The 15,228-nt window shown below is 37.4% G+C and overlaps 1 protein-coding gene across 6 annotated transcripts in view; it reads right to left on the minus strand.

The window, feature by feature from the left end:
- Window positions 1-15,228, minus strand: part of SLC25A21 (solute carrier family 25 member 21) — a 238,127-nt gene that overhangs the window by 6,482 nt on the left and 216,417 nt on the right. For 4 of the 6 annotated variants that reach the window (XM_021401832.1, XM_021401833.1, XM_021401835.1 and 1 more), the window contains 3 exons: window positions 14,731-14,790; window positions 12,475-12,582; window positions 8,131-8,295 (listed from right to left, as the gene is read on the minus strand). In XM_021401832.1, coding sequence (XP_021257507.1) covers window positions 8,131-8,295; window positions 12,475-12,582; window positions 14,731-14,790 — 333 coding nt within the window. Of the gene's footprint in view, window positions 1-1,570; window positions 1,738-8,130; window positions 8,296-12,474; window positions 12,583-14,730; window positions 14,791-15,228 lie in introns of those variants that run through there. The other 2 variants (XM_021401836.1, XM_021401834.1) reach the window with 2 other exon arrangements.

Genomic DNA, 15,228 nt, shown 5'->3' on the forward strand with positions numbered 1-15,228 from the left:
TGCATCTGCCTAGTGCTAATGCTGGAACTGGCTGGTGGAGACAGTTATGATCATGTTATTGTCACTAACTTCATACAGTTCACTGATTGAATAATATATGTTTTATACTTCGTACATTAGAGAAAAAGATTCTGACAAGCTCCCATTGCTTTTGCAAATGGCATAGCTGAGGAAGAAATATATGACTTTTTAAGCAAAAGTAACTTTTCTGTAGCATGAGCAGAACATGAAGTAGAACAGAAACATGATTTTAGATGGTGCCACACCACAGTACAGTGTACCTCATGAAAGTTAACATTTTGCTTATTCATAATGCAATAACTTTGTTGTGGTTGGATATGTGAACTGTGATTCTCTTAATTTTTTAGTGCACCCTTCATAATCACATTTCCTATACACCTGAGCCCCTACCATGTGAGCATAAGCAGAGGGAAGTAGGCAATTCTAACAAATGCATGCCATGCTGAGTATCCCTATTTTCTTTGGGAGAAAAAAAAGTTGAGATGTTGTATTTCTGCTTGTTCTACTTCATTACTAGTGTAATACTGTAAAAGAAATGGAGACTCCATAACTTCCACCTAGATCAGATGCTGTTTAATTCCTTCTTTTATATTCTATAATTTCTAGTAACAGAACATTCCAACTCTGAATCTAGCACATACACGCCCATGTACAAGACCATCTCCTACTGGAGACACTTCATTTATCAGTTTCAGACTCCAAAGTCCCAGGCTCTCCTTTAACTACTCTTTATTCATGTATTTATTAGCTAGGCACTTTCTCAAAACCTCTGTTTAAATCTTTAATGTATGTAAAAAACTTCTATACTATCTTCATCCATACTGAAGGAAGGTCACTCAAATCTATAAGCAGCTTAGATATTAATCCAACAATGATATAACTCTTTGGTAAAGGCAAAAATGCTTGGAACTCAGTTAATTTAGGTCACTGATAAGATCATTGTGAATCCAAGTGCATTAATTATTGAAGGAGAGCGTGACCAGAAGGCTGACCCCTGGCTCCCTATCAGAAAAACAGAAAATTAATTTTTGAATAGATAATAACTCACCATAGTAGATACATTTGTACTATTTAGATACTTATCTCAGATGCAATTCAAAGAATAAAAGGTGGAATACTACACTCACTATATACAGCGAAGACAGTAAGTATTTCCAAAGGAACAGCTTAAAGTATGCAAGGTAGATGGTAGAGACAGATGGTGTGAACATATACGGTGGCATGCACAAAAGTGTGAAATGACTGCTATATCTAAATACGTCTGCTCAACATGACATAATAGGTCAGCGGAAAAGCAAGGAACAGAACTGAGAGGCTTTGCACTTTAGGCTGCCTGTCCATCTCCCTGTGTATAACAAGGAAGACTTCATAAGACAGAAGACTGTGGTTTGGCCAGCTCTGCAGTTCTGCCTGGCACACCCCAGAACTATGGGACTGAAGAGGAACTAGAGATAGAGTTGCTGTTTGATCATTTTGGCCAAGGTGAAGTGCAATAAGCATAGGAATTCCTATAGCAAGCTAAGAGGTTCCACAGGACCTTACCTGGGCTACACTGACTGTAATCAAGTGCTTGGCAGCAAAACAGACCATGATGCTGCATGGACTGAGTCTTTCTGAGTCTCAGAGGACAGCTGGGAAGAAATGCTGTCAAATTTTACGAGTAGGGAGGGAGAAGCTGGTACTGGTGTGTTCAGGTGGTTTGGAGGCACACAGACTCTGGGCAGAAATCAGCAGAAACAAAGAGAAAATAATGTAGATTCACTGCAAGGCTCCATAGAGTGTGAAAATGAGAAGCAAAAAGAAGTTTTGTCACTGTTGTGGTAATATCATGCTGTGATTCTTTTAAAGAATAGTCACAATTTTTGTTTGCAACTTACTCAGCATTTGACCACAGCTTTATGTCATGGTTTTGTGATTTTCGGTTGTTGGTATTCCACATCATAACATCATGAAGTGTATGTACCTGGTTCTCAGAAGAGAAGGACTACTACATTTCCCAGGGTACTTTTCTCCTCTGTTACCATTTCCGGCCAGAGGGAAAAGATAAAAACTTGCAGATCACGAGACCTCGTCCCTTTTTCCGCCCGTCTCTCGTCCTGGTAGCACCTTGCTCCCCAGCCGTCTTATCGTCGGTAGTAGAGCAAGGCCAACTTTGATTTTTGGACATTCTCTCCCTCTGTATTGGATTTATCAGCTTAAATTGTAATTATATTGTATTATTGTGTGTTGTTTTGCATTCCTATATCTTATTTAGTAAATTAGTTTGTTTCTCCTCAGATTGTTGCCACTGTTCTTTGCTCTCAGGCCCATTTCCCTACCCTTTTTTCCCTTTTTCCCTTTCCTGGGGTGTGGGCCCGTGGGTCCCCCATCCCATTCGTCACGGAACTGGGCCGAATGCCTGTAAACCGCTGACACTTTACAAACAGCTTCACATTTTTATTTACCCTGAATTTCTGAACATCTCATGCATTTACATAGTAAACTCCTTACAGTAAACTATAGCTTGCTGTCTGATTAGTATAATGATGTTCTGATCTTTGTCAAGATCCGTAGGAAATGCTGAAATAATAACAACAATAAACATATTCATGAAAGGCATTCCAAAGCGCACAGTCACAGCTGCATTTTGTTTGAATTAAATGTGCCTTTTCACACTGGTATTATCTCTGATTCCTCCTTGAGAGCAATCTCATTGTAGCAGACATTTTTTAAAGTTTTTAAAATCCATCTGTCAGATGGCTGACAGCATAATGAGATGAGTGACAGCTACTAGGATAAGTGTCCTGGCTAGTCTCCAGAGTAAGATGACTGCTGCACAGGGTAGGCATTATCAAACAGTTTGCAACCCTGCCAGTGATCTTTTTTTTGCCCCTCATAATACAATTTCCTGATATAACTATTAATCTTACTCCAGAGTTACAGGTAGTGTTATTACCTGTTATCTACTCTTTTCCATAATCTTTCGGACTGCTCAGGCAAAGCCAGGACTCCGCTGCACTTAGTCCTAAAACAAACAACTGCACCAAAGAATTTTTGATATAGATAAATAAATAAAAAACAGGGGATGATAACAGTGTGGCCAGTGAATACAAAATGCAAAGAATTCTGGAGACTCTGTACAGTCGGCAAGAGAAGTGGCAGATTGATCCGTACTTGTTTCTCTTAGCGAACATTACATCATTGTAGATTGTAGAATACCAAAAGAGACAAAAGAAACTCAACCACTTTGTCTTCTCACAAACTCTTTCCTTACTGACTGTATCTTTCCACCACCTTCTCTACTAGACCCATAGCCACCTATACCAGAGATGCTCTGTTTACCCAAAAGAGCTTACTCAATATTCCTTTCATTGAATATTCAGTGCATGATTTTACACTTCCTAGGGGACAGCTACCTGGAAGACCATCAGCTACACTGATCAAAACAGCATCAGTCAGCCAATTTCACACAAACCTTCTGTTGTAACTCCAATCAGCTCTCCCACATAGAGTCAGTCTACACAGATCATCAGATTGTTCATAAACCGTTGAGGTTACAAACAAGTCACATCTTCAAGGCATCATTTAGCCATTAAATATGACTCCCTTAAAATTCCTTGAAGCGGAAACTGGCACATGTGAATGTACATCTTTTTGCTTATCCTCTCATCCATCGGTTATCCATCATCAACCTCAGTTATATAATCAGTTATGAAACAGGAAAAAAAAAGAGTAGCACCACAAATATCAGAACTAAGGAAGGCTGATGTCTTATGAATTCTTGTCTTGTGGCTGACTGATACTGTATCTAGAAAGGTGCAAGCTCAGACTAAGATTTACATGGCCTTTTTTTTCCTATACAGTACAGTCTTTGATAAGGCATAAACTCCCACAGAAAATTTCTCTCAGCTGGGACACTTGGATCTTTCTTCCTATTACACTATCATTCGTATGTCTTGGAAGAACTTAGCTACAAGTGTGCCTCTACAGGATTACCACAGACCAGAGAAGGTAAGATTGCAAAGGACACTCCCCCAGTGATACAAATTCTGGTGACGATGGCCAGGGAAGAAGCCTTTGAACAACCATGGTTATCATTTCAACAGCCTCAGGACACCTCAGCTGGAGAGCTATGATCAGTGAGTGGCTTGTGACATTGTACTGGGTACAGCACTGCCATTTTGTTTAGCTGATAGGACATCCTGAAAATTGAGCTTGCACAGTATCTCCGGGGTTATTCTATCTTCCACTCTGATCCAGCCTTCTCCTAAATTACCTTGGTTCACTATTTATTTAACTGTGTTGCACCACATGCCCTTTGCACTCTGTTTCTACATATAGCTTTTACATTGGTGTAGATCTGAAAACAACTGGAAATAAGACTGTTCTCTATAATCTTATTTATTTGCCAAACTGAATAGTCCATTTCCTTGCCTACAGGAGTTTAGGGCCCTTTCTCTGACAAAACAAGACTGCTTAGCTTCTGCTGCCCAGTGCAGCTCCCTTTTAACAGGAGGCAGCTGCAGCAGGCAGTGTCTGACTTGAAATGAGTTTTGCAGCTGACCATGATTCAAAGGGAGTTTTCACCAGGAACTGTTTTCATATTGTTAACAAATATGATAGCCACTTGGAGGTGGTAGTGAGCAAAGGTTTTAATGAAACTAATGTTTACCATCAAACCAAACTATGATAAAATAAAAAAGCAAGAGCTGCTGGAAGCCTACGAAGCATGCTATAAAAGCATGTGCCATAAAACTGAGACGATATAAATTTTCAGACTAATTTGATTGCTAGTGCAGATGCATAGCCGTTAATGCTCTATGGGTGATACATTAGTGGCAATTGAAACAAGACTGGCTTATTCCGTGTTCAGTAAACTGAGCATGAGGTCTGCTGTAAATGGTCTGTTTAGCAGAATAGACTGAACATATGAAAAATTATTCATTATGAACATTTACAACCCACACATGTCATTTATATCATTTGACCACTCAACATAAAAAGTTTATTGTTTTTGGCAAAATAAGCTGCAAACATCCTTAATTGGGATGCAAATTTAATGCACAGTTTAGCACTGTTGACAGCTAAAAGGCTCATATGGACATTTCCATACATTTTTCCACTTATGTTACAGAAGTGAACAGCAGATACATAGTCAAGAGCCAGAATTATTTCAAGTGTAGTATTCTTATTTCACAATTTTTATACGCTTGTCAACATCACAAGACTGCCTTCTAAGATTTTTTTTTTGGTGAAATTTACAAAGAGAACAAATTAAGTTTTGTAATGAAATCAAACATGTGAGAAAACATGAAGATATAACTAATTTTTCAGACTAACTGTGTAACAGCTTCTATCAAATTTATTGCATGGGCTTGATAATTCAGCCTTTAGTACTTTCCTACTGACAGAAAATATTTACATTATAGATCACAACATATTGTTGAATGCTGATATTTTCCAATCACTGAAGCAAAGTTCAGTGCATATAAACATCTATGACATACTGTTGGCTAGCACAAGCAAGATGAGGCCTGATCTACACCCGGTTAAACTCAGGATAAGACTTGCATCAGTTTTAATGGGAGTTTGATCAGAATTATTGGCTACCTCTGTGTGTACAGAACTGCCTATGGCACTGCTGCCAGCTGGCTTACAGTGTCCTATTAACTTCATTAACGCTTGTCAATGGTTTATGGGCTGGTTCAGTCCAGTTCCAGGACTAATGGGGCGAGGGGACCCACAGACCCATGCCCCGGGAAAGGGAAAAGAGGAAAAGTGAAAGGGTAGGGAGATGGGCCTAAAAACAAAACAGAGGCAACGACCTGAGGAGGAAAGCTAATTTACTAAATAAGATATTGGAAAGTAAGACAACATAATGTAATATAATATAATAAAATACAATTGGAATTGAAGCTAATAAATCAAATAAAATGAGAGAATATGTCTGAAGATCAAAGGCCTTACTCTAAGTAAGCTGAGGCAATACTGCTAGGAGCACCTGGAGCAGAGACAAGCCAGAAGGTCGAAAAAAAAGGGCTGTCTCGTGATCTGCGAACAGTTTTATCTTTCCCTCTGAGCAGAAAATGGAAACAGAACAACACAAAGTCCTCTGGGGTATGTAATTCTTCTCTTCGAAGAACCAGGTACCCAGAACTATCCATGATCCGTGGAACTGGAGCATTAACTCTTTAACTCCCAGTGCACTACATGGTGTCATAATGTGGAATATCAATAACAATAATCATAAAACCATGACATGCTACTAAGTGCTATCACCACCCAAATCAGAGAGCTTGAAAGAAATCTGCCTATTAAGCTCCTTACCTGCACCAACTCCCAGGCCATACCCAGGAACAGTGCTGGCTGTCTAGGGCCAGGGCATGCTGAGCAGCACACGACTGAGTTTCAGTGATGCTGCTCAATTTACTGGCTGAGATGTAGCCACTGCAAGCCATTGTACAAGCCACTTTGCACCAGTTATGCACAATGCAAACCTCTCCATTTGTAATTAATACATTCTTGTTGTACACTGATCACCGATAGCATATACAGGACAGCTGGGTCACCAGGTGACACCACCAAAGTAATTTCTTTTTCACTGTCTGTATTTATTTAAATTTATGTTTGAGATGTTAACAATTCTCTTTTTGTCTTACAGAATCTGCACCAAAAGCCAATTTCTCACAAGTCATAAAGCTCTGAATCTTTCTAATCGTGTGATATACAAATATTACATATATATAAATATACAAATATATATATACAAATTGATATACAAATTGAAATGCTAGGAAAGCATGCTTATGCCAAATACTATTACTATTCTTCCATCACTATGCAAGTAAAGTACAGCATTTCCATAGAAGTTGTGCATAAGTTTCTGTCCTTACTTGCATATGGTTCTAAGTGTTCTCCATAGTAACTGCAATTTTCCACCTTTTCATCAGAATAGATGTGTTTATTCCTATCTTAGTATCAAGCTATCCTTGTGTCCTGAGTTTTTAGAATGTGTGTTTAAAGTACATTGTGAAGTATGCTGCACTAAAATAAACTTGTAGAAACTTGTGGGTTAGCTGCTCTTTAACAATTCAATTTACTGTAATGATCTGCAAATAAGAAGGGGAGCTTTTCTCCATTTATACAATCTTGCCAACAAAAATACCAGGCTACCCAGAAGCGCAGAAAAAAAAGAGGTGTTTCTTCATATGGGAATAGAAACTGATCCCTTTTGATGTAAATAGCAGCTTCTTATATGAATATCCCTACATATTACACCTGTGACTGTTTAACTGTCATCATCTAAAAATCACATTAGTGAAAACACACTTCAGTAAGTAATGCACTGGAGTCATTAATAAACCATTAGCTGTGGCTCACACAGCCATTTAGAAAGTTTCCAGTATTAGTACATTTTCATTCATAAAATTTCCTTTTGTTATAAAGGGAAATGCCTCCTTCTTTATATGAAATCATATGAGACTACTGACTAAAATTTCTTCAAGGACAATTACAGCTTTACTCTTTTTCTCAGCTTACTCGTAAGTCACTTACATAAAGTCTCTGTGTATAACCGTGTAAGTCCTGTTTTGGGCTGATTCCCTCCCATGTGGGTAAATCTGTCCTGTCATCCTTCAAGACTGGGTTGAACTGCCTTCAGTAAATAGACCTGTACATGGCCAGGATACCTGTGTACTGCAGCTTTGCCTGCTCATTAATCTTGGCACCTTATTTTGTGAGTACTCAGAGATTTTCTAGAAACTGATATTTCTTTTCTAAGCCAGTTTATCACAAATAAACAAACAAACAAAACAACAATGACGCACATACATACTTAACATGAGCATAACATACTTGCACCTGGTTTCTGCCTTTTCACTTTGCTACTATGGTATAAAGGAATATTCATAAAATTGTGATTTCAAACATGATTACTTTGTTTATACTCAGCTTTTCTTAAAAAGGCAGATACTTACTTTGCTTCACAAATTTTGCCATGAAAATGCTATAGATTTCTGCAAAACAGGGAGCTACATTAGTCACTGCACAGCTTTGCACTGAAAAATACAGTGTTAATTGAACTGTCAAACCTCTTATCTGTTTGTCTGCTCCACTGTATGAGAAACTCACTTTATTGACCGGAAGCGTGTTCTTCACATTGAAGTAGAATCCAAAGTAAACCATGTTAAAAACTCCATGACGGCCCAGTGTTGCAGTAAGACCTTTGTTGAGTCCGTGGAGGCCCAAACCATCAGTTTTGATGATCTGCTGAGCTTGAACAAAGCTAGACGGTTGCTACATAAGTTAAATAAAGGAAAGAAGAGATCACCTTTAGAAAAAGAAAACAATAGCCCCTGCCTCATTTCAATCCCATTGACAAACACAGTGTTGCCAATTCTTGTCATTTTATCTTAAGTCTCGTCATATTTCATTTTCATTCAAAAAAAGATTCCTCATTTTTCTGATTGCAGAGGAAAGACAAAAACATCCCTAAAGCAAAAAAGGCAATATTAACATCATCATTTAAAAAGTTAGTTAAATTTTATAGAGAAACTCATGGCATCAGATATGTGAATTAGGCGACAGTTTTTTTTTTTTTATCACAGTGTGTGCTGTTAAGATTATGACAGATGAAACTCTTGCACAACTAGAGTATACAACAATAATTCTGGACAATTAGAAGATTAAAAAAAATCTTCTAAAGTAAAACCAATGGCACAAGGACATGAACTACAAGGGAGTGAAGAAAGAACAGAACTGGAACAGGAAATAATTTGAGTCATTATGGATAGGATAGCAAGTTGTTGGGAACCACAGATTAGAGCAGCAAGGGACAATATAAATATTTGTGTTGAAGAGCAGTTTGGCAGTTCCAGATTCAGTGTTAGAAATAAAGTTGAAAGATGACAAAAGGCATATATGATACCTGGGAACGATTAATTTTAAAACACTGAATTTTGAAGGAGTTACTGAGTACACAGAACTTTTTAAAACTAGATCATGTTAAATGCTTTTCTGTCATAGAGGCAGGCAACTAACTTTAATATTGTAGTAATGAAACTCTAGAAAAGAAGGCGTAGATTCTTTTTCCCATAAGCACCCAACTGGAAATCCTGTTTTGTACTCCTGGTGAATCACTTGTCATAAAAGGTGTAGTTAGACTTTGAAAATCACAACACTCACTTATATTCCAAGGTATAGATTTATGAAATTGACTTTAGAAATCCTGTTTTGAAAATAACGTCCAAAAGGCATAGAAATCCTCTTAGCCAGCCAACTGCTACCTAGAGAAAGCCAAAAAGGAAGAAACTTCCTCAGGATCCACTTACATAAAAATGAGTTCCTCAGACCGTACCTGCCTGCCTAAGTGCACATTTGATCTGTACCACAATATACTGTGATACTACTGATTATACTTTTGATGTTTTAGATCTCTTTTTAGTAGAATCATGGAAAAACTCATTTCAAAGAACTGTTGATTTGAGTTTGGTTTTCTCCAAAGCATAAAACCAGCTCTAGGTAATCAAATATTTAATTATAAAGGCAAAATGTGACTTCCAATGGACTGCTCAAACATGAAAATTCAGAAGAATTTTGACTACAGTCCTGTGAACACTGCTGATTTCAATGTGCTTATTTGTTTAATGCCTTCCCATTTCAAAATATCACTGTAGTAGATCAACACCATCAGCCAAATTATCCCTGTTATAACCGACAAAGCATATCACTGCTTATTTAGGCGACTGACAAATTTAATACTTTAATACTGGGTTTAATTCTGTTTTTTTCATCATTAGTTACTAAATTATCCTGTTAAAGCTTTGCACGCATTTTACTAAATTCACTTTCCTAACTACTCTGGGGATTCAAATCAGAATCTATTTAAAAATGTAGATTCCCAACATGGAATGTGGTCCAGATACTAGCAATAGCATCTTTTCTCATGCACAAAAAATGAGGATTAGACCTTTTAAAAACAAACAAACAAACAAACAAAAAACTAGTTGTCTGGAATAAAGTGATTTAAGCTGAAGAGAGCAGCTTTCAATAGTGAGGTATCCCTTGGTCTCACATTGAATACAGATTTACTCATGACTCACAAGGAACACCTGCCAGTCGCTGAACACCTGAGATGGGATTCATCAGCCCAAATGTCTACATCTGCAAAGTCTACATCTACAACTGAGCTACTCAAAAAGGCTCCTTTTTTTCGTCCTTTAGCAATAAGGAGGGCTACCTATTCACCAGACATTTAAAATGTCAGCTGATCATGCCACAGCAGTTCTAAATTCTGCACTGATGATGGAAGGACCTGAGGATAACTAAATTGGAGGAATTTACCGTATAAACATCCAGAGTTTGAATTACTTCAGAAAGTTGCTGACTTGTACTTAATAGAGACCTAGATAGCATGATCTGGAGACTGTCATCTCATCCTAGAGCAGAAACTTGTAAAGTCAAGTGAGAAGACATTTATCATCACATCAGCATCTATAGCCAGTGAGTTTTCCATGGCTACAGGGAAAAGACAAAAAGAGAAAACGAAACAAAAAAATACTGAGACTTCTACCTAAACAAAAAATTATGATGTTATTTTCACCCGTAGCAATCCAAATGACAGAAGTGCCAATATGTGATTTATTGCAGCCTTCCTCTTTAAACCTATCAGCCCTAGAAAGATGATCTGGTACCACAAAATAATTCAACTGTCACTGTACTGTGTGAATATTTGTTTTGGGGGTGTGCAGGAGTCTGGGCGTGGGTGTATGTGTTCATGCTCTTCCTTGTTCCTTTAAACAAGATATATTTATTATTTCAATACAATAGTCAAAGAAATATGTGACCTGCATTAGGTTTCATCATATAATATGAAAGCTGCACAAAGGGATAGGTACTTGTCTTACTTAAACCTTTTAGAAAAACAGTGCATGGTAATGAAGTGAGTGTACCATTACCCTACTATACTATTATACTCTGTAATAACATGCAAGTACTTCTCCCTGTAGGCTTGAGTTTACATGCTTTGTATGGCAAGTCCTTTAGCATATTCTTAATAAGAACTTGAGATTGTGGTACTGAAGCCACTAGTTTTTCTGATTTACAACAAATTCTAAAATTATAGTCCTTTTAAAAATGTGTATTTACAATTGATATCTGTGATTTAAGAACTTAAGACCCTTGGATTTTTTTATATCAGGGCAAATAGACACTTTCAATCATATTTTAAGTGTAAATTAGGTTCCTAGTACAGCTCCAATAGTATACTTTTTGATTTTTGTTTGATACTATATTGTGATTTGGACTTTGTGAAAATGTGCATTTAAATTAAATGCAAGGAATTTTCCCTTAAAACAACTGTCTGTTTTTGAACAGCTGCACTGTGGTTATTGGTGTATTCCGAAGGTCAACCGGAAAGGGTTGTGGCAATTAAAGTAATTCATTGCATAAAATTTGCTAATTAAAACATTGTGGTCTTTGTTATAATGTCTGAAATACAGAAAAAAAAGTATGAAGAGAAAAGATATATCAGTCTCTTACAACTTTACAGGAATTAGTTTTCTCAAAGTGAAGCACTGATGAATTTGCACCCAAAGCCATACATTTTGTGATTTTAGTATGATAGATCATTTGTATCTTCACAACTATGAAGTAAAAAGATGAAGAATATCTGCCTACTTTACTGAGGAGCCAATGAGCTGAAGCAGTAGTCTGTAATTTTTTTTTTCACATCACCTTCCTGAGATAGAAATCCTCCCATGCATTGCTTTCTCACTGCAGGAACCCAATCTTTTTGTTCTTGTACAGTGTGAGCAATTTGTTTCAGCGGCTTTACTGCTCATGGTTAAAAAATGTCTAAGCCAGAGACCTTGGGCAATCTCACATCTCTGGTATGCACTGAGAACACAACAAAAATTTACCAAATGTTATAAAATTTATTCTCAAGGAGACTGCTTCTCTGAATGAGTTACAGAGTTGATAACAGCTACTTTTAACATCAATAAATTCATCCAAGTTTGTGAAATCTACCAGCTACATTTCAACATAAAAGACACCAGCTGGATCCTGCCCACGGCATTGGACCTTAGTGTCTTGTGCCAACCCTCTGTTCTCACTTGAGGTCTGGAGCCTGCCAGCATAAATGTATGTAAGAGTCTCAGATTTGTACTTCTGTATAACAGTTCTTCACAGTGCTGTACCACTGGCTGCTCTGGGAGTAAAGAGATGCACTGAATATCTGCAATAGAAATGCTGACACAGCTGACGATACTGTATGCATCTTGATGCATTTCTGACAGCATAATTTAATGAGTCTCTTCACTCGTTTTCCCTTTTCCATTGAGGTTGTGGGAAAATCATTTGCATCAACCTATTACAGCATAGATATTCTGATCTAAACATGAACTTCCAAGTGCACTACACTTAATAAAGCAAAAAAAAAAACAAACAAAAAAACCAGCAGTGCAATTCTCATACCTCTATGAAACTGTTTCGATTTGCCTGCAAGGTAACCTTTACTACTTCGAAAGGGTTGACCACAACTGCTTCTGTTAATCCAGATCCCAAGCCAGCAACTGCAAATGCCTAGGAAAGTTAAATCAATCAATATGTAAAAATGAATTAGTAAAGTGTATTCAGATTATGAAACTGAATGAGAGAATACAATGAAATACTTCAGCTATGTGTCAGTATTCTACTACAAAAAAAAATGCAAGACCTTGATTGGATGCTGACAGTTCTTGAAGACAATACGACAATAGCCATAAACCACATTCCAAAAAATGCAAAATGTCATAGCACACTGTGGTATCGATTTATTACAAAAACATTGAAAAACAATGCCTTCCTGTTATCTCTGGGTGGAGCCTGAGTGAAAATACAAATATAAATGTAGTAACACAGCAAAGGAAAGAGCTAGTAGTGAGATACTTAGTCAAGCTGTGCAAGGAGAAGAAAAGTTCCCCTAAGTAAACACCCATCTTGAAAAGGTTGGGTGGGAATAAATGGCACACATGGAAATGTCAGCATTCTTTCAAAAGGTGAGTTTTCTCCATCTGCTTAGAAGCTGATGGTACATTACAGCCGTAGAAATGGTGATATTCACTACTTTGCTTCCCATCAGGAAACAGCATTTAGAAATGTATGGTTTTTTTTTTTTTTTTTGGTAACAGAAATATAATTTAAATATTCAGGTCAGATAACAAAAATCAGAGTGGTTAATTTTTGTCATCATTTTACACTTTTATTGCCTCCATTTATTGTCCCTAAATTTCCTAGGGGCTGAAAAGAGTCCCAGGACCATAATACAATACGCTGAGTATATCTGTGGAAAATCAAGGAAGCCAGTGGTAAGGAAAAAAACAATAGTGAGAAAAATAACTCATTCAGTACAGAGGATTTTGAACCAGGACTCCTGGGAGCTCAAGAAAGAGAATGGTAAATTAGAAGGGTAGAGGCAGGCTTTATCCATAGTGCCCTTGCCTCCAGCCATACTACCATATTACCAACAGACCTATTTTTCCAGTGTACAATAGGAACACATTCCATCCTTTTCACCATCAACCAGCAGGAATATGATGCTAATGTATGCATCTCTCTTTTGACTGTAATTTTTCTCTCAGAAAGAGCACTGTTGAGGCACCTATGGGCATTCTGTGTAGCTTAGGCCAGAATGACAGAATCACAGAATTGTAGGGGTTGGAAGGGACCCCTAAAGATCATCAAGTCCAACCCCCCCTGCAAAGCAGGCTCCCTACAGCAGGCTGCACGGGTAGGCTTCCAGGCACGTCTTGAGCATCTCCAGAGAAGGAGAATCCACAACTTGTCTGGGCAGCCTGTTCCAGTGCTGAACCACACTCACTGTGAAGAAGTGTATACTGGTGCAGAACTTCCTCTATTCAAGTTTATGGCTGTTTCCCCTTGTTCTGTCCCCACAGACCACTGGAAACTCTCTCAGTCATTTTTTCTCTCCCTATCATGCCTACCTTAGAAGCAAAAATGCCTCTACAGTAATCAAAAATGCACCAAAAATGTGCAAGAACATTGGGATGGCTGGCAGCTGTTTCACCTGCAGTATGAATCGGAGAAGCTTTTGGTCAGCAATGGCATGGTTGTTTGTATGTGCAACTTTCTTAAGATTTTCCTGAAAATTTTAACATGGTTGGTATTATGAATTTTTCACTACCTTAACTTCTGTAGCATATCCAGAAATATATCATTTCTTTCATATGGTTGTCATGCCATTATTGTGAAAAACATGCATTTACTATCACTTATAGAAAGTAGTAATACTAATAAAACCATCTTATTCCAAAAGATACCATAGTAGAATTAAGCCCTATGTATGAGCAGAGCAGCCAACACATGCTAGCTACATTTCAGTATAAAAACATTTTGTGTATATGTACACCCTCTATTTTGTTTTATTAGAGTTCTATTCTTGAGATGAAGTCCTATCTTTGCTGACATGTAAGGGAGTTTTGCTATTGACTTCAGAAGAGGTAGTAGTTTTTCTTAATATGTTACATTTCTACTGTAAAATCTTTATAACTAGACTGAGGTATACATTTTTGTTATGGCTATACTGTGCTTTGCAGACTGGCACTCTGGTGGCACCTGAGTATTGTGATTTGATTCAACTGACCCCTTAAATTTTGGTCTTCTAATATGGAAGGAAACTGATAGGATTGTTCAGTATATACGCATTAAAACATGAAGTGTTGTCAAACATACCAGTCCTGGTGGTAACGATGCATATCCTAGTAGCTTCTTGTATTGTTCAAAGGTGAAAAACTATAAAGAAAAGTTAGACTGAAATTGCATGGAAAAAATTGTGAGTCAGTTATGCAAATTAGTAAACCTAATTACAATATTTCACTACCTCATATCTGGAGTAGCCACTTGTAGTTCTGAAAAATAAATATAAGCCATTTTTCTTTTTACAGTGAGTTTCATGCTCACTCTATCAGTGTTTAATGTGCAACAGAAGACAACTAGGATTCAGAACTGAAGTATAACACGCACAACATCAGCATAAATGCCCTTAATATTTCATATAAGAGTTCACTTAAAACAGTTTTAGTTTTCAATTTGTTATTTTTTTCCTCTAACCTCTAATGTTCATACACTGTGTCATGGTTTTGTGATTTTTGGTTATTGGTATTCCACATCATAACATCATGCAGTGAATGTAGCTGGTTCTCAGAAGAGAAGGACTACTACATTCCCCAA

Source organism: Numida meleagris, chromosome 6 (genome assembly GCF_002078875.1).
Source record: "Numida meleagris isolate 19003 breed g44 Domestic line chromosome 6, NumMel1.0, whole genome shotgun sequence".
Classification (NCBI taxonomy): Eukaryota; Metazoa; Chordata; class Aves; order Galliformes; family Numididae; genus Numida; species Numida meleagris.